This window comes from Pelophylax lessonae (genome assembly GCF_965119305.1).
Source record: "Pelophylax lessonae genome assembly, chromosome: 3".
Classification (NCBI taxonomy): Eukaryota; Metazoa; Chordata; class Amphibia; order Anura; family Ranidae; genus Pelophylax; species Pelophylax lessonae.
Window position 1 is genome coordinate 659,524,449 of NC_138770.1, and position 23,151 is coordinate 659,547,599.

Below are 23,151 nucleotides of genomic sequence, written 5' to 3' on the forward strand. Positions count from 1 at the left end.
TACACAATATTAGTGTTAGCGGAAGCACCAATTAGTATAGGCGAGGGAATTGACAGTGCATATATATATATATATATATATATATATATGTTGTTGCTTTTTTGGGCCATCTCTCATATTCCCTTCAGCACCCTTTAGTGGTGGCTAGGAGTAGTTACTGCAGGAAAAAATAAAGTCAACACAACTTCCTGGCTGGGAGATCTAAGGTTTGAAACTCCTTGTTCTCATCAAAACTGGTTCTCCAAGTAACAGAGGTTTTGGAGTAGGCTGCAGAGATTGATAAGAATAAAACGACAAAACTATGAGATCATTGATCCGTTTAACCATAGATGGGAGCTCAAATTCTGAGAATTTGAAGACTGTCCACAAATGTTATTCAGTTCGACAATGTTTCTTCTTGAAGATCTAATGTAGACTATTCCTTTTGAGAGGAAACACACATAAATATCTATAAATGTCTCTACACAGGTTAAAAGAGCTTGTAGGCACCAGAGTCCAGAAACACTTTATCATTACAGGGTGGCACATTCATTTTGTACCAAAGCATTTAGCCGTGCAAAAGTCTGCAAATGAGGTAATCTGTCACTGGCCAGAGATAGTTATGTGTACAATACAGTGCACAGTGATTGCTGTGCACACACAATGCTATCCACAGCATGGATATTGCACTTGAAGTCTATAAAGAAAAAAATCATTCTCTTCTGAGGTACTATGGTAAGGAGTAGCAATCTCATAGTGTATTTCTATACAATTCCTCTCCATCGGTGCATTGGTTGGCTGATGAGAGCTTTGATCGCAGAGTACTGTGAAAATAACTACATCTGGCCAAAACAAAAACAAAACACACTGATATAGCAAAAGTCAGGGTGAAACGAGTGTAATGGGACAATGGATGGCTTGGCTTTTGCCCGTTTAGGACAATAAAGGATGATTATGGCCCCTGAGATGCTAGAGAAGGTGTAGATGAACTTAAACTAGCTTGTGGTTGGTGACGCCGTTGGTATCGATGCAGAGATCGTTGCTGGAGCAGTTGGTTGAATTGCACACATATTGGTCAACTGAGCACAAGCAGCTCCTAAGCATTCCCTCGGGCAGACCCTTCTTAAGACGCTCCATTTGTTCAACTTTGAATACATTTGGCTGTTCGGGATTCCAGTCGTAAATTCTGCAACAAGAAAATAAAACAAATTTAAATCATTTCAATACAAATACGCATTACTTTCATTTATCACAAGTGTCCAAAAGAGTCTGCTGTCCACAGATACCAACGCGATGCCGTTAATCTCCCCCCCCCCAAAGATCTGATTGGACAGCAGACTTTTCCTTTCAGGCACTATGAATAAATAAGAACATGTTTTTTTTGCCACAGCTTGACATGCAAAGCTGACCATACAAAGACAAATATTCAGTGATAGACGATAAATGCAAGCTACATCACTGGACTGTGAATGCAAACCCATCAGAGTTTGCATTGAGGAGTTGTCAAATTTCTGAAGGCTTATACAGAGATTGTTAGGCATGCTAGAAAAGTGCTTTGACCAATAGAGAGCTTCTATACCTAATGCCTATTTTATTGCTAAGGCGGGTCATACACTGTTTGAATTTCGGCCACTTCAGCAGGAACTTGCCGAGATTCGAACCATTAATGCAGGGTTTCTCAGCCAGGGTTCCTCCAGAGGTTGCCAGGGGTTCCTTGAGCAATGGACAATTTCTGCCTCTCAGATAAGTTCCCAATGACACCATTGTTCCTTTTAGCTATCTGTAAGGGGGTAATTCTTCCCAATGATGACAAGTGGAAGGCGCAGTCTTCCCACTGACTGTCACCCTAATGTGTCATGAGTTGCAGATTTTTAATTTTCAGCAGGAGTTCCCCGAGACCAGAAATGTATTTCAAGGGTTCCTGTGTGTTGAAAAAGGCTGTGTTAATGGGCAGGCTTAATGTATCAAGTTGATCAAACAACTTAGTACAAACAGCCTGCCAGAATCACTTGCGATTATGCAAAGCAGCTGCTATAGCCACTAGTGATAATCACTGTCTTCTCCTGGCGAGGACAGCTTCCCTGCCGGGAGAAAACAATTGCCGATTCCCGTCAGCACTGCCTGTGTTGATGGGGGGAATTGTGGGAATTTCTTTCCTGCTTTTGCGCCCTGTAAGGCCGGACTAATGCTGGCCAAACACTAGCAGAAAAATCGGTAGAAAATCTATAATGGCGATCATTCGCCCGATATTCTTATAGTTAATAGGTGACGAACGGTAACGGCTTTCAGCTTTCCGGCCTTAAAAAATAGTTTGAGAAATTGGAAATATTTTTGCTGATCTACCGACATTCTTGTGTGACTTTTCTTGCACAAGTTTCTTCTTGGGTTTCTGCGAATTGTCGGTAAGTGTTGCCATATGCTGCTTGACATAACTGTATGTGTATAAGATCGCATGTGTGTGATAACTGCAATGGATAATTTTGATAAATTCACATCACCAGACTTCCTGCCACAATTCATAGAAATGTACAGAGCCAACTCTCGTCTCTGGAAAGTCAAATCCAGAGAGTATTCCGACTGGAATAGGAAGAACGAGGCCTACCTCAAATTAGCGGACCTATGCACTGCCGTGTATGCAAAGGCTGATGTCTCCTATGTGAAAGAGAAAATTGCAAATCTGAGAACTGTTTATAAAAAGGAGTTGAAGTAAGATCAGCGACTCCAAGCGTTACATAGTTTGTGAGGTTGAAAAAAGACCTCAGTCCATCCAGTTCAACCTAGGATGTGTGAGTGTGTTTGCTGTTAACCGTACATTGTATACCCCTTTATTTTTTGGTCTTTAAGGTGCCCATCTAATAGTTTTTTGAAACTATCGATGCTCCCTGCTGATATGACTGCTTGTGGAAGACAATTCCTTCCACATCCTTACTGCTCTGACAGTAAAGAACCCCCTATGTATTTTAAGGTTAAACCGTTTTTTCCTCTAGTTTTAGTGAGTGGCCACTAAGTGTCTTATTGTATTCCCTTTCCCTAAAAAGTTTGCTCCTTATGCTAGGGTCCTCACCAGTACAGTGTTTGTACATTAATATCATATCCCCTCTCAAGCGTCTCTTCTCCAAAGAGAATAAGCTCAATGCCTGTAGTCTTTCCTCATAGCCTATGCCCTCCATTCCCCTAATTATTTTTGTTGCTCTTCTCTGGACTCTCTCCAGTTCCAGCACATCCTTCCTGAGGACCGGTGCCCAGAACTGGACAGCATACTCCAGATGTGGCCGGACCAGAGTCTTGTAGAGTGGCAAAATAATTTCTTTATTTCTGGAGTGAATCCCCTTTTTTATACATGCCAGTATTTTGTTGGCTTTGCTTGCAGCGGCTTGGCATTGTATGCCACTGCCAAGCCTGTTGTCCACTAGTACCCCCAGGTCCTTTTCCATCTTAGATTCATCCAGAGGTTCCCCCCCTAGTGAGTAGCTTGCTTTCGTTTTTCTGACGCCCAAGTGCATTACTTTACATTTTTCAACATTAAACCTCATCTGCCATTTAGTGCCCACCCCGTTATTTTGTTCAGGTCTGCTTGTAAAGTTTCCACATCCTGCATAGAAGATATTGGCAAGCTTAACTTCGTATCATCCACAAATACCGAGATTGTGGTGGATATCCCCTCCTCTAGATCATTTATGAATAAATTAAACAGAATTGGTCCCAGGACAGAACCTTGGGAGACCCCACTTTCCACACCCGCCCAATCCGAGTACTCCCCATTTATCACCACCCTCTGGACTCTCCCCTGGAGCCAGTTCTCTATCCAGGTACTCACCCTATGTACCTTAGTTTGTACAGTAAGCGTTTGTGGGGGGACTGTGTCAAATGCCTTTCCAAAGTCCAGATACACCACATCTACAGACCTTCCTTTATCTAGGTGGCAACTCACTTCATCATAGAAGGTTAATAGATTGGTTTGGCAAGAACGATTTTTCATGAATCCATGCTGGTTAATACTTATAATACCGTTTTGATTACTAAAGTCTTGTATATAGTCCCTAACATCCCCTTCAAAATCTTGCAGACTACTGATGTTAGGCTGACCAGTCTATAGTTACCCGGGATATATCTCTGCCCTTTTTTAAATATTGGTACCATGTTGGCTTTTTTCCAATCAGCTGGCTTCATACCTGTCTGTAGACTATCCTTAAAGATCAAGAATAATGGTTTGGCTATCACCTGGCTGAGTTCCTTAAGTACCCTCGGGTGCAAGCCATCCGGTCCCGGTGATTTATGTTAAGTTTCTCTAGTTTAGTTCTAAGTCTATCTTCTGTTAACCATGGCGGCACTTCCTGAGGTGTATTATTTAATTTATCATTACAAGCTGGGTTAGCGTAGCCCCCCGATTCTTTTGTGAAGACTGAAGAGAAGAAATTATTTAACACTTTCGCCTTCTCTCTGTCCTCAGTGGCCATCTTCCCTTCCTCATCTTTTATGGGGCCAATGTGTTTTGGCCTCACTTTCTTACTATTTATATACTTAAAGAATTTCTTGGGTTTTTTTTTTTTTACTCTCTTCCGCTATAGGTCTCTCGTGTTCAATTTTGGCCGCCTTGATTTCGTTTTTACATCTCTTATTGCACTCTTTGTAATGCTTGAGGCACTGGTACTGATCAGGCGCTGGTACGGATGACATCTACGTACCACGCCTGTGGTATTTTGACAAAATCTCAGACTCCTGAATGAGCAGGAGGAATCAAGACCGTCGGTCAGCAGTCTGCAAATGGACCCATTACCCAGTACCCCTGAGTCAGTGGAAAGGAATGTGTCTGAGGAATCTGTCTTCAGTCAGGTAATATTCATGAACAGCATTGTATGTGTATACGGTGTATTTAATAAGTTATTTTAATAATACGTACACATTCTGAAATTTTCAAACATAATACTTTATTTTTTTATCTTAACATACATGTTCAGCTGGTTACCAATTTTTAAAGCCCAAAAAACAAACATTCGCATTCACATGTTTTTCTGCCACTCGACAGCACCAGGCCCAACAAAATATTGCATATATTCTATGCGATTTTGACGTGCTATCTGAGTGGAGAGGCGTAGTGGTACATGGTCTAGGTTCAAGAGTGCCTCACTGTCACTTCGCCAATCTCCTTGAATCACACTACCGCCAAATGTGTCTTCTCTATCCAGCATGGCTTGTGTCATGTAGGTGGAAGAACTGCGACGCAGAAAATTGTGCAAAACACAACAGTGCCCAATTTTGTCGATGTTTGAAGGGGAGACATTGACGGCAGTATGAAAAATGCGAAAACGATTGGCCATTATACCAAATGCATTTTCAACAACAAGTCTAGCTCTTGACAGTCTGTAATTGAAGATGCGTTGATCTGGGTTAAGGTTTTTCATGGGAAACGGTTTCATCACATTTTCTCCCAAACCAAACGCCTCATCTGCAACAAATACAAAATTGAGTCCATGTTCGGTCTCTTGTCTGGATGGAAGATTCAGTGACCCATTCCTCAACTGTTTGGCGAACTCTGTTTTCTCTATAACCCCTCCACCATCAGAGTTTCAAGCCCATTCTTCCCAATGTCTATGAAAATGAATTCATACTTGGCATTAACTATGGCCATTAACACTATACTGAAATAGCCCTTGTATTTGAAGTAGTATGATCCAGAGTTCGCTGGTGGGATAATCCGAACATGTTTCCCGTCAATGGCACCGCCACGGTTCGGGAAATTCCAATAGTCCTGGAATTGTTTTGCTGTTGCCAGCCACTGCTCCACTGTTGTGGGTAACTGTAACAAAAAAATAAGTTGTTAAAAGTTTGTACTTGATATTATGACTTATAATAACCTATTAATTTCTTCTGAACAACACTGGATCTATTCAACACTCCCATGGAAAGCGGGGAGCCTTGCACCTCAGCAGCAGTGGTGGAAACACCTTTCCGGGGAAAAAAAACGTCGCGCTGTGCATGACCACACTGCAGTGTTCCTAGATAAGGCATCAGCAGTGCTCAACAAACCGAGGGATGAATGCAATGACCTATGCGCATTTGCTGCCAAAAAAGAGAAGGATGTCTGAGGAGCAGAAGATCTTGCTGGAACCTCTGGTTCCTACAGTTACTTAATAAGGGCATCAAGGGTGAGCTAACACCCAGCACCTTCATAGGTGAGCGTACTGCAACACCAGCAGCGGACATGCATCACCTTCAGCAGTGGCGTGCACCTTGCCCCCCTCAAGAGCCACAAACCTGGGCACATGATTACAGCTACACATCGCTGTAATCCGTATTTATTGCAGTATTTATTTTTTATTATATATTTATATAATATATATATATTATATGTTTTTTTGGGTTATAAATTGATTCAGTTGGATCGTTATATTGGTTATATGTTTATGTTCTATTTTCAATAAAATGTTATATTTGCACTAAAAGCTGATGTGCTGTGCTTGAGTGTGCTCTTTACAGGTAGTGGTGGGCAAAATAATGGATAGGGGTTAAACTACACCAGAATAGACAGAATGTGCTTACCTTTAAATAAGCACGTTGCAGGACCTGCACTATAGCTCCACACGTTTCAGGAATGATACGTCCGAGAGACTGAGCCGATATTCCTGTGTTGAACTTCAAATCCTCATACCTCCTTCCAGTTGCTAGGAAACGCAGGGTTGCCATTAGCCATTGCTCTGCAGTGATGCTTTGTCTGAGCACTGTATCCTGCTTTGTTATCAGAGGTGATACTTGGTTCAATAGCAGCTGGAAGGATTCATCTGGCATTCGCAGATAGTTGCAGAAGTCATCAGGATTATCCTCCTTCAGGTCTCTCAGCAAGGGCATATGTGAATATTGGTCACGCTTCCTCAGCCATTGCTTGGTCCATTGACTTCTCTTCCTCTTCTTTGCATTTGCCTGTTCTATAGCAATTACTCCAAGCATTGCTATGGCAATGGTACTCTCATCCAGTTGATCCATTGTTAAAGTTTCAGGAAAGAAGGTTCTTCAACAAACACACCGATCGTTCCGGAAATGAGATTGAGTATAACCTGGAAGTTACATGTAAAGGTCACTTTCATGTCTTCATTTCCCTTCTTGTTTCACAAAAACGAACGATAAAATGGTTAATTTATGTTCATGGAGCATTTATCTTTCGACATTTGATCGTTCCATGATGGCAGTATCTATTGCCATTCTGATAAATCATTTGATTTTTAGAAAACTCGCACGGCCGATTTTTCTGCTAGTGTATGGCTACGATAAGTGTCACTTTTGTCTGCTGCTTTCTTCCTCTGCTATCAGCATGTGTCACTTCTGAAGTGCGCTGGGTACAGAGTGCAGAGTTCAGGAGTGCGCTGGGTACAGAGTGCAGAGTTCAGGAGTGCGCTGGGTGCAGAGCTCAGGAGTGCGCTGGGTGCAGAGCTCAGGAGTGCGCTGGGTGCAGAGCTCAGGAGTGCGCTGGGTGCAGAGTTCAGGAGTGCGCTGGGTGCAGAGTTCAGGAGTGCGCTGGGTGCAGAGTTCAGGAGTGCGCTGGGTGCAGAGTTCAGGAGTGCGCTGGGTGCAGAGTTCAGGAGTGCGCTGGGTGCAGAGTTCAGGAGTGCGCTGGGTACAGAGTTCAGGAGTGCGCTGGGTACAGAGTTCAGGAGTGCGCTGGGTACAGAGTTCAGGAGTGCGCTGGGTACAGAGTTCAGGAGTGCCCTGGGTACAGAGTTCAGGAGTGCGCTGGGTACAGAGTTCAGGAGTGCGCTGGGTACAGAGTTCAGGAGTGCGCTGGGTACAGAGTGCAGAGTTCAGGAGTGCGCTTGGTCCATTGACTTCTCTTCCTCTTCTTAGCATTTGCCTGTTCTATAGCAATTACTCCAAGCATTGCTATGGCAATGGTACTCTCATCCAGTTGATCCATTGTTAAAGTTTCAGGAAAGAAGGTTCTTCAACAAACACACCGATCGTTCCGGAAATGAGATTGAGTATAACCTGGAAGTTACATGTAAAGGTCACTTTCATGTCGTCATTTCCCTTCTTGTTTCACAAAAACGAACGATAAAATGGTTAATTTATGTTCATGGAGCATTTATCTTTCGACATTTGATCGTTCCATGATGGCAGTATCTATTGCCATTCTGATAAATCGTTTGATTTTTAGAAAACTCGCACGGCCGATTTTTCTGCTAGTGTATGGCTACCATAAGTGTCACTTTTGTCTGCTGCTTTCTTCCTCTGCTATCAGCATGTGTCACTTCTGAAGTGCGCTGGGTACAGAGTGCAGAGTTCAGGAGTGCGCTGGGTACAGAGTGCAGAGTTCCGGAGTGCGCTGGGTGCAGAGTTCAGGAGTGCGCTGGGTGCAGAGTTCAGGAGTGCGCTGGGTGCAGAGTGCAGAGTTCAGGAGTGCGCTGGGTACAGAGTGCAGAGTTCAGGAGTGCGCTGGGTACAGAGTGCAGAGTTCAGGAGTGCGCTGGGTACAGAGTGCAGAGTTCAGGAGTGCGCTGGGTGCAGAGTTCAGGAGTGCGCTGGGTGCAGAGTTCAGGAGTGCGCTGGGTACAGAGTTCAGGAGTGCGCTGGGTAAAGAGTTCAGGAGTGCGCTGGGTACAGAGTTCAGGAGTGCGCTGGGTACAGAGTTCAGGAGTGCGCTGGGTACAGAGTGCAGGAGTGCGCTGGGTACAGAGTGCAGGAGTGCGCTGGGTACAGAGTGCAGGAGTGCGCTGGGTACAGAGTGCAGGAGTGCGCTGGGTACAGAGTTCAGGAGTGCGCTGGGTACAGAGTTCAGGAGTGCGCTGGGTACAGAGTTCAGGAGTGCGCTGGGTACAGAGTTCAGGAGTGCGCTGGGTACAGAGTTCAGGAGTGCGCTGGGTGCGGAGTTCAGGAGTGCGCTGGGTGCGGAGTTCAGGAGTGCGCTGGGTGCGGAGTTCAGGAGTGCGCTGGGTGCGGAGTTCAGGAGTGCGCTGGGTGCGGAGTTCAGGAGTGCGCTGGGTTGCGTACAGAGTTTTGGCGTGCGGAGCTCAGGAGTGTGCTCTGCTCCCATCCTCCCACCTGCCTCCACAGCCCTCACCACCCCACCCCGGCACCCCCAAAAAACTCTCTCACATCTGTGCTTTCTCTTACCTTCCTATCTGTCCCAGCTCTGGTACAACCCCTGCCTGTGCATTGGGCAAAAAGCCCGCTCTCAGGGTGCAGCTCGCTGACAGAAAAAAACAAAACAAAAAAGGCACTGACACTAATAGCCAGCGCCGCTAGAGGGACTGAGGACTGAGGAGAGAGAGCAGGAGACTGGCCGGCCTGGCATGCGCTCAGCTCAATCAGCCGGCGCTGCTAGGACAGAGGGAGCGTGAGATGTCTCCTTGGAGACTGGCCGGCCGCTCAAACAAAGGCAGCGCCGGAGGATGTATTTGCTTGCGAGACGGTGACAAAGAGGTGGAAGGCAGCGGCCGCCACGCGGGCCGCATGAAAAGGCCTGGCGGGCCTTTTGTTTGCCACCCGTGCTCTACAGGCTTTGGAAGAATCCTGACAATTTTAGGATCCACCTAGATGCCTAGCCAGCAGCTGGCTCAGCCTCTCAGCATGCTGCTCCAGCCCCCTCTCCTGCCCTCCAGTGAGAACTGGAGGGAAAGTGCAGAGCCATGAATGCCTGTTTCTGCTCAGAGCAGACTGAGAACTGAGTAATCAGCAGTCAGTATGATCGTTCAGTTCTCAGGCTTAGAGCCAGCAGGGGACAGCTGCAGCATCAGACAGATGTTGCAGCATGTAGAGGAGTATATAGGTTTGATTTAAATTTTTTTTTTCAAAGCAGAGTTTAGTGCCACTTTAAGTTTATAGGCCAATTTCTTCAGAACAGCATTTTACATTTGTTAACCACTTTACCACCGGAGGATTTTCCTGCTAAAAGACCAGGGGTTATTTTGCGATTTTTTACTGCGTGACTTTAACGGACAATCGCGCGGTCGTGCGACGCTGTACCTAAACGAATTTCACGTCCTTTTTTTCCCACAAACAGAGCTTTCTTTTGGTGGTATTTGATCACCTGTGCGATTTTTTGATCATGCGCTATAAACAAAAAAAGAGCGTAATTTTTGCAAAAACAACAATATTTTTCACTTTTTTTTATATGAAATTCCCCCCAAAAAAAATGTAAAAATCAAAATTTTTTAAAATTTTCGGCCAATTTGTTTTACGCTACCTATGTTTGGTAAAAAAAAATCGCAAAAAGCGTATTTTGATTGGTTTGCGCAAAAGTTATCGCGTTTACTAACAAAGGGAAAGATTTTTGTCATTTTTGGTGTTTTTTTTTTTAACGAGTAATGGCGGCGATCTGCGATTTTTTTTGCGGTACTGCGACATTGCGGCGGACAGATCGGACCCTTGACTGACATTTTTGACACTTTTGGGGGTACCAGTGACATTACTGCAGTAATCAGTGCTATATATATGCACTGTTACTGCAAAAATGACACTGGCAGGGAAGGGGTTAACAGTATTAGACAGGGAGGGGTTAAGTGTGTCCTAGGGGCGTGATTCTAACTGTGCAGGGACAGGTCTACTAGTGTAAAAACAAAGATCAACAGTTCTACATAGTAGAACTGTTTGATCTTCACTTTTACACAGGGAGAACTGACAGGCGGCTTGTTTACATAAGCCGCTCTGTCTTTCTCCCGCTGTACCGGCGATCGTAGTGTGACCGGCGGACATCGGGTCCGCCAGTCACACTCCCGCACTCCTCCGTGAACGAGCCGAGGCGGGCGCGCACCCGCCCGCTATTGGCTCTGGAAGGAGTGACAGGCGAGCGACGTAGACCTACGTCACTCTGCCTGGCCGGGGCCGACTGCCGCAGTAAATATACTGTGCGCAGTCGGCAAGCGGTTAAATCTATGCCCCTAGACAGATTTTACCCTGTTCTCATACCAGCTATATGAAAGGTTTTAGAGGGTAGGATGTTAAAAATTTTGGAATGGCTTTCCGCAAAAAGCCCCAAGTCCAGGCCAACCAATTAAAAAAAAAAAAAAAAAAAACAACAATAAAAATGCACAAAAAGGTGTGCATGTATTTTTTTTTTTTTAAAGGTGAACTTACCCTCTCAATCACCTGAGAAAAGTGTTACATTAACAGCCTAAACATGGACACATTTGGGGCCATTAACATTACACAATCTAAAAATCTTTGCATTCACATCATTTTTCTTTAGAACAGCTATAATCTATTCAGTCTAGACAAGAGCTTGACAAATTTGCTTTAAATCTAGAAGCCAGCTAAAAATGTTAGGAGCTAGCCTATTTGTCGAGCCCTGTCATAGAAGGTCATCCCCGCGCTCACCGCAGGTGGCTCCCCTGATCCCTGCGCTCATCATGGGGGTTCCGCTGATACCCGTGCTCATCATGGGGGTTCCGCTGATACCCGTGCTCCAGAGGTGGGGGACTTGAGTCACATGACTTGACTTAAGTCAGACTTAAGTCACCAGTTTGAGGACTTGAGACTTGCTTGACTAAAATTAATAAAAGACTCGAATTGACTTTGACTTGGTATTCATGACTTGAGACTTGACTTTGACTTGAGACATATGACTCGAAATGACTTTACTTTTTTAAGTTATTAAATATTTGCATTTTCTCAGGATGTATTAAAGCAAAATGAATGTGCCTGTTATGTTTCTGACACCACAGTCACTTAAAACACCTCAGTGTGTTCTGATTTTTAGGACACTGGCTGTTTAACAATTGAAATACTTAACATGTTTTTAGTGATTGTGGTGTGGAAACATGACCGGACGAAGGATTTTGAGCTGTTTGGCCATTCAAAGTGTTTCTTTAATATTCCAAGAAAAACACTAAGCAGTTTTGTTAATGTTGAAAATAAAACAAAACCTTTCCTGACCACTGACTTATCTGATTTAAAGGTGAAAATTGGGGTAGATCAGTATTTTGACTTGATTTGTGACTTGACCAAAATAAAGGACTTGACTTGACTTCTAGCAGGGACTCGACTTGACTTGCTTTTTGCCACAGTAACTTGGGACTTGCTTGGGACTTGCACATGTGTGACTTACTCCCATGTCTGCTGTGCTCATCATGGGGGATGAGGAGATGATCCTGTACACACCAGTTCCAGCATTCCCACCTACAGCATATTCTGTCAGTACAGTTTTATGAAGGGGGGGGGGGGGTTGAGGAAGCAGCTGGGGCCCCTGAAAACTGTACTGTACACTGTCCATCCCGACCTCTGTATTCCCAGGGTGTGGGTGAGCCCTGACAGAGGATGGGAGAGATGCTCAGAGGGCTCAGCCCTGAATACATGCAGTACAAGTCAGAGCCTAGAGGAAGGAAGGAGCTCCCAGCACCGCATACACTGGGGGGCTGGGCTATCCCCTCCTCACACAGGAGCCTTGCACGTGTATCGCTATACAGGAGACAGGTCACTGTACTGGCAGATACTGACCGCCTTTCTCCGCTCTCCTCCTCCGTAGCCTTCCCGGTACCCCCCTTCCCACTTTCTCTTTCCGGAGTGACGGGCCAGAAATCTGGCTCTGGAACCGAACATCCTTGCTAGCTGCACCTGGAACTGAGGTGTGACAGAGCCCACCCAAACAAAAACAAAAAAGGGGGAGCAGCCTGCAATAAACAGTAGTAAGAGAAGAAAAAAAATTCCACGCTTGTGGGCAGAGAGATAATGGGTGTGACGTTCATGGTGCTGGCATGAGATAGGCTGAGGGATAGTGGCTTTAGGAAATACTCATGCCTGGTGCTAACAACCGAATGGACTGACAAAAGCTCAGGCCCCAAGACGCAATTTCTAGCCGCAATTGTGACCTGGCGCCTGGGATTTGTTGAGCCCTGGTCTACACCCACTGGTAACTGAAATTTATTAACAAACCAATTCTGAAACATGGCTGGAATATTACTTGCACTTTTAAGGACATCTACTGAGGTCTGCATAGTCTTCATTTAGACCAGTGGTCTCCAAACTGTGGCCCGGGGGCCGGATGTGGCCCTTTGCTCGCTTTTATCTGGCCTTTGGGGCACTCTTTTATTCACCGACGCAAACAATGGAACACAATTCCCCCTATCGGACACCAAAGGTGCACAATTCCTCCTAAAGACCCCAACTATGGGGTACAATTCCTCCCAATGACTCCAACAACGGGGCACTATTCTTCACAATGGGGCCAATGAAATTAATTATGGGGCAAAATTTCTCTCACAGACACTAAAGATGGGGCATTGTTTACTCGCCCTGATGCTGGGACATTTTCTACTACCAATGGCCACAGTTCAGCCCCCCAAAAGTCTGAAGGACAGTAAACTGGCCCTTGGTTTAGAAAGTTTGGAGACCCCCGATTTAGATAAAGCATTGCTGAATTATAAAGTGGGATTTAAAGCAATAAATCCCTCTTTTAGGACGCTTTCACATGGATGGCCAGTGGCTGCAAAAAACAGGTGGCTGAACCCCTAGAATCCTAGCATTACAGCCTGACAGGGCTGTACACATGCTGTGGTGGTGATGTTTTGTTTTGCGGCATCTTTAGCTCAGGCTGCAGAGTTTGACAGTCAGCCTTGCCCGTCAAACTTGCCCACTGGGATTAATGGGACAGCACAGCAAGCCAAACGCCACCGTGAATCGCTTTGCAGAGGGCAATAAGCTTACCAGGAGGAGAGCTGTGGATGACGGAGGCATGTAAACTGCTGACCATGGCAATCAGGGCACAGCAGCCATGATTGCCGTGGTAAGTACACATAGGGGGACACAGGAACTGGCAGGATCATACAGAATTTTAGAGCTTAGAGCGAGACAGATTCGACAGCACAAGCACTGTGCTGTTTAACCTGCTATAAGGTAACAGGATCTTTTTTTATGGTTACAATCACTTTAATGCTGGACAATAGGAAGAAGTGGACAATAGGAAGAAGTGAACTTTTTACTATATCCCCATTGTCCCGGTCTAAAATCATAAGAGCTTGGTAGTGTTCAATGCCTCTTGAAGAACTAGTCCAAATTTAGCCAAAAATGTCACATATGTACATCGGCATAATCAAGTTTTAAATCTGTGCAAACATATTAAAGTTAAAGCTTTGTGTGTATTGAGATTTGCCTAGCCAAGTTAGTTACGCAGATAAACCCAACAATGAGAATAATTAGTTGCTGACATTTTAACAATGGATTCCACCTTCCCTGCTTGTCCACGGTGTCATTTCCACCCCACCCCCCACCAGTAGTGTTGCAATACTTTCTATATGCAGAGCATCACCTGGTGGTAAAGCAAAGAATCTCTATTTACAGAAAACAAAGGAATGCTGGCCTGCGATGATGCGATAGGAGGGGAGGGAGGCGCACAAACATACTGGATTTTAAAACTTTTCTGCATTCCAAGCCGAGAGCTTTTTCTCTAAAACTGTAGTGAAACTGGTGACACATTAGATATAAAATTAGAAAATGAAACTGCACTTTAATCCACAATTGCTCAGTGATATAAGCAGCAACTCTACTGTGAAATATTTAACACAGATGAAATGTAAAAAAAGAGTCACGCTACAAAGTAGTGATATTCAAAAAATTAGGAAAATAAGAGTATCCATACAAATTTTCTCTATTTAGGGATAGCTTACACAAAGTAAAGTCCAAATGTAGAAAAGAAAAAAGTGAGAATCGTGCAAAGTTGGGGTGAAAAGCTATAATCCTCTTCATAAAATGTTCAAAAACAGTGAACCGCGATCATCACCATTGCAGCCTCCAAGACGTGATATCACTACCTTGTAAAAAGTGTGGGCTTACAGACTTCATAGGGCCCTCTAATTAAAGAGAGGTCAGCAGAGCCAAACAACCCGTCCAGGGAATTTCCCAGAGTTGTTCCTTCAAGGCCCGGAGTTTGGTAATGGTCATGTAAACATCATTTCCATGGGGTCATCATAAGAAATGGGTATAGCGTATTAAAACCCCTCACTGGCTGGCATACAGCAAAAACAACCCGCTATGACTTCAGCACCTCGCTGTGTCTTCCCGGAACTGCAGGATTGTTTTTGCTGTATGCCGGCCAGCGAGGATTTTTAAACATACTATACCTATTGTAATGATGTAAGCGCAAACCTTATTTTTAAAAAAAAATAAATAAATGTCGAGCTCGGTCTTTCATTCCTGTAATGACCCCACGGAGATGATATTGAGATAACCATTACAGCTAGGAATGTCTTCATATTCAACGATTCCCACTACCTCCAGGTGCAGGGAGTGGCGATGGGGACGAAATGTGCCCCATCGTACGCAAACCTGTACCTGGGGGGGTGGGAACGTGCTGTCTTCTATGGAGGGGACTCGTCTATGTACCTGTGCCACATTCTTGCGTGGCACAGGTACATGGACGACATCCTACTCATATGGACGGGCACCAAGGAGGAATTGGATTCCTTTATGGAAAGATTGGGAGAGAATACCTACAATTTGAAATTCACTATGGAATGTAGTCAATCTAAAGTCAATTTCCTGGATATATCAATCATGAAGGACACTGGGGGCAATTTGAGCACCGATTTATTTCGCAAATCGTCAGCAGCAAATACGGTTTTACATTCCTCGAGTGCACATCCACATAGTCTGAAAAAGAGTATACCTTATGGGCAATATCTCAGACTCAAGAGAAATTGCAGTAAAGAGGAGGACTATTATCGCCAAGCTAAATTATTGCAGCAGCGCTTTTTGGAAAGAGGGTATAGCAAAAAATGCTTGAAAAAAGCGTTCAATAAAACCAAACTTAGATCACGAGATTCCCTCTTATATGATCAAAGAAAACAAACTAAAAAGGAACCCACCCGTATCATCACACGCTACTCGAGCAGATACAAACAGGTTGAACAAATATTGGCACAGCATTGGCACCTGCTAAGGGACGACTCCATTGTGGCTAAATATATAGGTGAGAGACCACAGATCACGTATCGTAGAGCTAGGTCACTGAGGGACCATCTCACCCATAGCCATCTTTGGCCAGTGGCAATCGCCGAGGGAAATAACCCCAGAGGCAATACCAGATGTGGAGATTGCAATTTTTGCAGATGGATCTGGGTTGGAGAGAGCATTCGGTTGCCCAATGGCCAGAAATGGTCTCCACGAGAACTAATAAACTGCCGCACAGTAGGGGTGGTTTACTATATGAAATGTTCCCTATGTAGAGCTTTCTACATAGGGAAAACTAAAAGACCCTTTCACAATCGGATACGAGACTATGTATATGAGGTCAATACGGGTAAACTGGTGTCGGCCATTAGTAGGCATGTTGGCCTCTATCATGGTTACAACTTGGATTGTATGAGCTTCTTTGCCCTTGAACATGTTAAGGAATCACCAAGAGGGGGTGATATAGACAGGAGACTTTTACAGTTGGAAACACAGTGGATCTTCTTGCTTGATGCGACAAGGTCACCTGGGTTAAACGAATATATCAGTTACAAATGTTTTCTATAGAACTTGTTTTTCTGGATTCTGTCCTGTTTAACCCACTTTTGGGGTTTGCTATCCCGACCTACTATCCAAAGTATGTTTACTAGGATTTTTGCTTTTTAGTGAGGGTATTAACAGCAATGTGCTCTTAATAATGCCACATGGATATAAAAAAGATATATACTTTTTAAATAAATGTATATGTATTAATAGGTAACTAGTATACTTTGTTATCACGAGTCAATGTTTGGTCACACATCCAAGGGACTTTTGACAAAAATTATGCTGTAAGCTATCTTAGAGATATAATATGTAGACAGTGATATATGCGTCTGAAGCTGTCTGCTATTCATTTTTTTTATTTTTATTATATGCTCTCAGAATTAATGATTTATTTATATATTAACCCAAATAAGAAAAATCTCTGACTGCCTAAATTTTGAGGGTGTAAGATAAAATGGGACTTTCTGTCTAGTCACCTGGGCCATAAACTCGGTATCAAGCATAATTTTAGGATTTCCTTCTTTATCTAAAATATATAGTCTATTGATGACTTGATAAGAAAGTATCTGTGCCCTTTTATGCATGCTATAGCTTTATTTGACCACAAGGGACCGCTGGAGATCAATGATGTATGTCCCCGGGCATTATTAGCAGGTACTTCCGCCTTAGTGAATACTGAGATGTAAATCAATTTGGGTGATTTAGCCCCTATTGGGGCATCTCAGTCGGCCGACAGTACTCCCATGCATCTTGTGGTGGGACGTGGCGATTGCTCTTTCCCTTCACTCTCCCTCCCTCTCACCAACGGGGAGTTTTTATGGAGTGGATGGCATATCGCACGTCCCGCCATTACTGCGCATGTGCGGCTTTTTCGCGCATGCGCGGCAGCATCCTCTTGTCTGACGTTCTCCTGGCTTCTGGCCGGAGATGTCAGCAATCAGGGGGAAATGAGAGAAGGCTGGTGGCGGCTGCCGTTATGGCGCCAAACCCAGTCATTCAAATAGCCTGAGGATCTGTGACCACAGCGAGATTGCTGTGCAAGCGGACCAGACGGGCTTTAAAGTGAGTACATATATGTAGGGCTTTCTCTGTCCTCCTGAATGGATTATTCGGAGGTGAGAATGGGCACGTTTAACTAACATGCTTCCCTAACATTATCTCCTTTTAGAACTCTTATGTGTCGTTGGTTATTGGACTGGCTGGAATGACTTGCTACATGGGACATTCCTATCCACACTAGCAATCCCATTACCCTATGATAGTCTGAACTGGTAGGCTATACCCTTTTTTACATAATATTAAACGAGCAACCTCTGCTGGCACCATGTGGCCAATAGCAGTATTGTACTCAATGTTCTCTTTTTTCAAACTTGCAGGGACCTTCCAGTGACATTGCTGTCCTCAGAAGGATTGGGGTTCTGCTCTTTTCTGTGGATCAATTCATTTTGACCTAACTAACCCCGGCCATCTCTCTATATTTCCCCTTGCTATTTTGGGCAGCCATGGATTTAAACTTACTATAATTCTGGTGACATACATTAAGTCCTTCTGAGATATTTGGACTCCATCTGTGGATGATTCAATCTACAATCGTTTTTGGACGCCCCAGTGGCCCTTGTATCTATGTGACAACACTTTGAGTTGATTTGTGAGTATTTATATATATTATTGTAAATTCTGGGTGAATGCTTGGATATATAAACATGTGGAATTATCCTTTACATAATAGAAATCATATTTACGATTGATTTGATAGATGCATGTATTGCAAAAAGATTTTGTAAATGCAAGACAAAAAGTACATTATCTATAATATATTGATTTTCTTTTTTTGTATGTTTTTTGCATATCAGTACTAACAGCCCCATGAACCTCAACGAGTCTCTGGCACCTATTTTGCCCTGAAGAAGCCATTTGAGGCGAAATGCATTGGTAACCCGTACCCTGCACCACTATAGGCTAGCTTTATCTATATGTGGAGTTGGGTGTGAGTAAGGTGACCTATAGAGGCCCACACTTATGGTCTGGTTGATATGTGTTGGGGGTTGTATTTATGTTTATATGTTAATTGTCATTTTAATGTTTGTAATTTGAAATAAAGCGACTTTTTATAATAATATTGTCTTGCTATCCTTTGTCTCCAGGGACGGGAGTATACAGCACCGCTATAGCCCCAATTACTAGTTTTTCAACTAATTTTTTGCATAACCATTACAGCCTTAAACTCTGGTCCTCGAAGGAACACCTTTGGGAAATACCCTGGCGGGTTGTTTGGCCACAGGCTCTGCTGACCTTTAAAGCGGAGTTCCGGCCTCAAACACCTTCTTTAACTAAAAATACCCCTATAATACTAATCCATCGCCCTTTACAGAACCGCCATTTCATACTTACAAGGTGTACAGTATTGTATTTTAGTCAAAATCTTAGTTTTAAAAATGCTGTCTGGGCGCGGCCATCTTAGACGTGGGCATCTGAAGCCACAGTGTAATCTGCTGTGTCCTTCTTCCTGATTCCAGGGAGTGTTCTGGGAGTTCTTCCTGATTCCAGGGAGTGTTCTGGGAGTTCTTCCTGATTCCAGGGAGTGTTCTGGGAGTTCTTCCTGATTCCATGGAGTGTTCTTGGAGTTCTTCCCGATTCCAGCCTCCTGGGAGTGATGGCAAACAGCTCCCAGGATGCAATGCATAGACGGAAGTGATGTCAGTGACTGTGGCGACAGAGGGGGGGAGAAGGAGGAAGTACAATCAAAAATGCCCTGAAAATAAGGTAGGGGACCCCCGAAAAAAATTGAAAATGCCCAATTGTTGATCAGCATAGCAAGCACTCCAGGAATCACTAAAGTTGCAAAATAGGCCGGAACTCCACTTTAATTAGAAGGTCCTATGAAGTTGGTAAGCCTACACTCTTTATTAAGGTGGTGATGTCACGGCTTGGAGGCTGCAAAGGTGGCGATGAAGGTTCACTGTTTTTGAACACTTATGAAGAGGATTATAACTTTGCACAATTTTCACTTTTCTTTTCTGCATTTGTACCTTATGTTGTGTAAGCTACCCCTAAAAATACAGAAAATGTGTATGGACACCCTTATTTTGCTAATTTTTTTGAATATCACTACTTTGTAGCTCTTTTTTTACAATTTATTTTTAGATATAAACACTGCTTCCCAGACTTCTTTGCCCCTGGCAGTGAGGAAATCCAGAACGGTTAGTGGATTTTCCCACATCAATGGGTTAGCCCGACACGGTCTGCAGCAATGGGCAGAATCATCCACATCTAAAATGAGAAGCTAGCTTTCAAATTACACCAGAAAATAAATAACATTTTTCTTCCCCTTGTGCATTTGCTTTTGGTCATGCTTACTAAACTCTTCAACAAAGCCATGTGTTGAAGAGTTTAGAATTTGTGCAGTTGACAATTGATCAACCAGGTATGAGGGACGTTAACTCCCATCATAAAGGCCCATTTAAAAAGACAAAGTTTAGGTGCAAAAAAGTATAAGGGACCATACTTACATTTAATGAGACATGTCCCTTCTGCTGATGCTGGCTGTCTTAGTTGAAATCCAAAGTCCTCTGCTCCCCTGTCCCCAGCAACACCTCCCCTGTACTGTAGTAGTTAATACAAGCATGACTGAAGGAGTATAGGAGGCAGAGGACTTCTTATTTTCAACTAAAGGCTTGTACACACTTGACGAAAATCAGACGAGATATCCTTCGATTTTTCTCTCTCATGCTCAGCGTTTTTAGTTGACAGTGCATAAATGTTCACAAAATTTTTCGTCCGATTTTTTTTTTTTTGGGACATTTGTTCCTGGACTTCCGGGTCGTCAGCAACTTCCGATCATGTGCGGTCTTTCGTATCCGATTTTTCGCGGACGTACTGCATACACATTAAACGAAAATTGGTCGTCTGGGGACGGACGATAAAAATTTTGGTGTTTGTCCCCTTGTTTTTTTTTCGTGGAAAATGTCGCCATCGGCTGCTGAAAGTTGTGTACACACTAGCCGAAAATCGTACGATTTTACCTCGGATGGAAATTTTCGTCAGATTTTCTACTAGTGTGTACCCCACTTAAGACAGCCAGCACCAACACAAAGGACACTTCTCATTAAATCCAAGTACTGTACCTGGTGCGGATTCTTTTTTTTTTCTGTTTTGTTCCCCAAACATAGGCTTTAAGCTAGAACAGCTGTACACATAGCTCTTTTGTATTAGTATCAGACTATTTATAGCATTAGCAAGCAATACGCTTTGTTTCTGAGCATGCAACATGCGTATATAGATGATATATACATTGTGCACATTAACAGAGTTTACATTATTATGTTTTTCAATTTATTGTGGTCACTGCACACATTACTGAACCACATAAAAGCTGAACTCCAGGCAGATTTAAAAGCACCATTTATTCCAGAAATTCATTTGTTAAAAATATGAATATCAGAATACTGTGTAAGGCCCCTTTCACACTTGCGGACCGTTCAGATTCGCCTGTCAGTTTTTCAGGCGGATCTGAACGGATGCCCCATGCATCTCTATGGGGCATCAAATGTCAGCGGAGACATGTCCGCTGACATCCGATCCGATCCGGTCCGTCAAATCTGGACGGATGGAAACCCTATTTTCCATCCGTCCAGCGGATCGAATCGGATGGGCTTATGACAGGCAGTCCGTTCTCATCCGATTCCCCCATAGAGAACAGCTGGGACCTGACTGCTCCATCTCCGCACACAGAGCGGAGACAGAGCTGCCATCCGCCTGCTCAGCGGGGGATCGGCGGATCGATACCCCGCTGAGAAAAACAGAGTCCGCCGACAGACTACCTGTGTGAAAGGGGCCGAAGTGTCAACCTCAAACTGGAGATGGTAAAGAAGAATATAGTTGTCACCAGACAACTGAACATTCTTAAAGCGTATCCAAACCAAGTAACAAAAAATGGATATATTACAGCTCACCAGTCTTTAAATGTTGCTGTATTAGTCGTTCAACTTCTTCCTCCTTAAATATCAACTGGTGATCCTGCCAGTAACACACTTCCTGTCCAGGGGTAACAATACTTACTCACTGTACTGGAGGAGCAGCGTTGTCACATAAGGACAGGAAGTGCTTTAGGACTACAGGAGCCCCACCCATCTCCATAACCAAGGAGATGTGTTCTGTATTCACAGAAAGAAAATGGGTTCCTTGTAGCGTTCTGTCATATTGTGCTAGTATGCACCACTAATCGAAAAAGGACGAAATAAAATGTGTCCTTAAGACAGAAGAAAAAAAAATGTAATTGTATTCTGAGGGAACTGTCATTCATGAAGAAAAATGATGGAGGAAAAAAAAAAAACAGACTGAGCTCAACCTCAATTTGCAAAAGTGTGATGTATCCCTAATTGTATATACACAATATTGTAAAAAGTATTGGGACCCCTGCCTTTACACTTTAATGGCATCCCAGTCTTAGTCCGTAGGGTTCAATATTGAGTTGGCCCACCCTTTGCAGCTATAACAGCTTCAACTCTTCTGGGAAGGCTGTCCACAAGGTGTCTGTGGAAATGTTAGATCACTCTTCCAGAAGCACATTTTTGAGGTCAGGCACTGATGTTGTACGAGAAGGCCTAGACCTAATCATCCAACATCAGACCCAGCAAAATAGCCCGACACATGCAACAATTAAGAAAAAAAAATGTTGAACACCTATACCCGAGAACATACAAAAACCCACTAATAAAATCATAATTGGCCAATTATTATTATTTTGTGACTTAGTTCATGTAGACTGTGCCCCTCCACTGGGGCATATATACTTATGAACATTCTGAATTGCACAATTTTGTTCCCCTTTTTTGGGGGCGGAAGCTCACATAATTTCCCTGCCGCTGCCAGGTTTGGTTTTTAATAATTGGCCACATAGGATTTTATTAGTTAGATTAGGGTTTCTCAACCAGGGTTCCTCCTAAGGTTGCTAGGGGTTCCTTGAGAAATGGGCAATTTCTGCCTCTCAGATAAGTTTCCAATGACACCATTGTTCCTTTTATCTATCTTTAAGGGGGGTAATTCTTCCCAATGATGACAAGAGTAAGGAGCATTCTTCTTACTGACTGTCACACTAATGTATCATGAGTTGTAGATTTTTAATTTTTAGCAGGGGTTCCCCGAGACCAGAAATTTATTTCAGGGGCTCCTCTGTGTTGAAAAGGTTGAGAAAGGCTGGCCTAGATAGTGGATTTTTGTATTTTTTATGTTATAAAAGTGTTCGATAAAGTTATTTTCCTTAATTGTTACATGTGTCAGGCCATTTTGCCGAGTCACTTACATATATACAGTATATCAAATTGAGGATACATCACACTTTTGCATATTGAGGTTGAGCTCTGTCTGGTTTTTATAATGCATTTTGTTTTTAGTATGCACCACTAGCACATTATGACAGACTTACCTTTCAATTGACGCACCAAAACACACTGGAACAAACACGCATGCAGAAAAGCATTTGGAAAGCATCCGGACTGCATTTCTATGGTGTGAACTGGCCCTTAGTTAGAATTTAAAGCAGAACTAAACCCTCCTATACTTTTCAGCCAAGGAAGCTGCCATCTTAGGCCTCTGTTTTATCTTCAACTTCCATGATGCTGCAAATGTGATCATGACACCAGCCATTGGATGGTTTGACTGTTTGATTGAGAGCAGAAGCAATGTAATAGTTACATTCCCGGCATGTGCCAGAAATGTAACTGTTTTTTGAAACTGTTAAATTGATGGGTTAAAGCG

General features: G+C 43.5%; 1 protein-coding gene across 1 annotated transcript in view; it reads right to left on the reverse strand.

Annotated features, from left to right (window-relative positions):
• Positions 1–367: 367 nt before the first annotated feature.
• Positions 368–23,151, reverse strand: part of GPCPD1 (glycerophosphocholine phosphodiesterase 1) — a 168,676-nt gene continuing 145,892 nt past the window's right edge. The window contains exon 20 of the mRNA XM_082251241.1: positions 368–1,165. Within this exon, the coding sequence (XP_082107367.1) occupies positions 970–1,165 (196 nt within the window). The 3' untranslated portion in view covers positions 368–969. The remainder of the gene's footprint in view (positions 1,166–23,151) is intronic.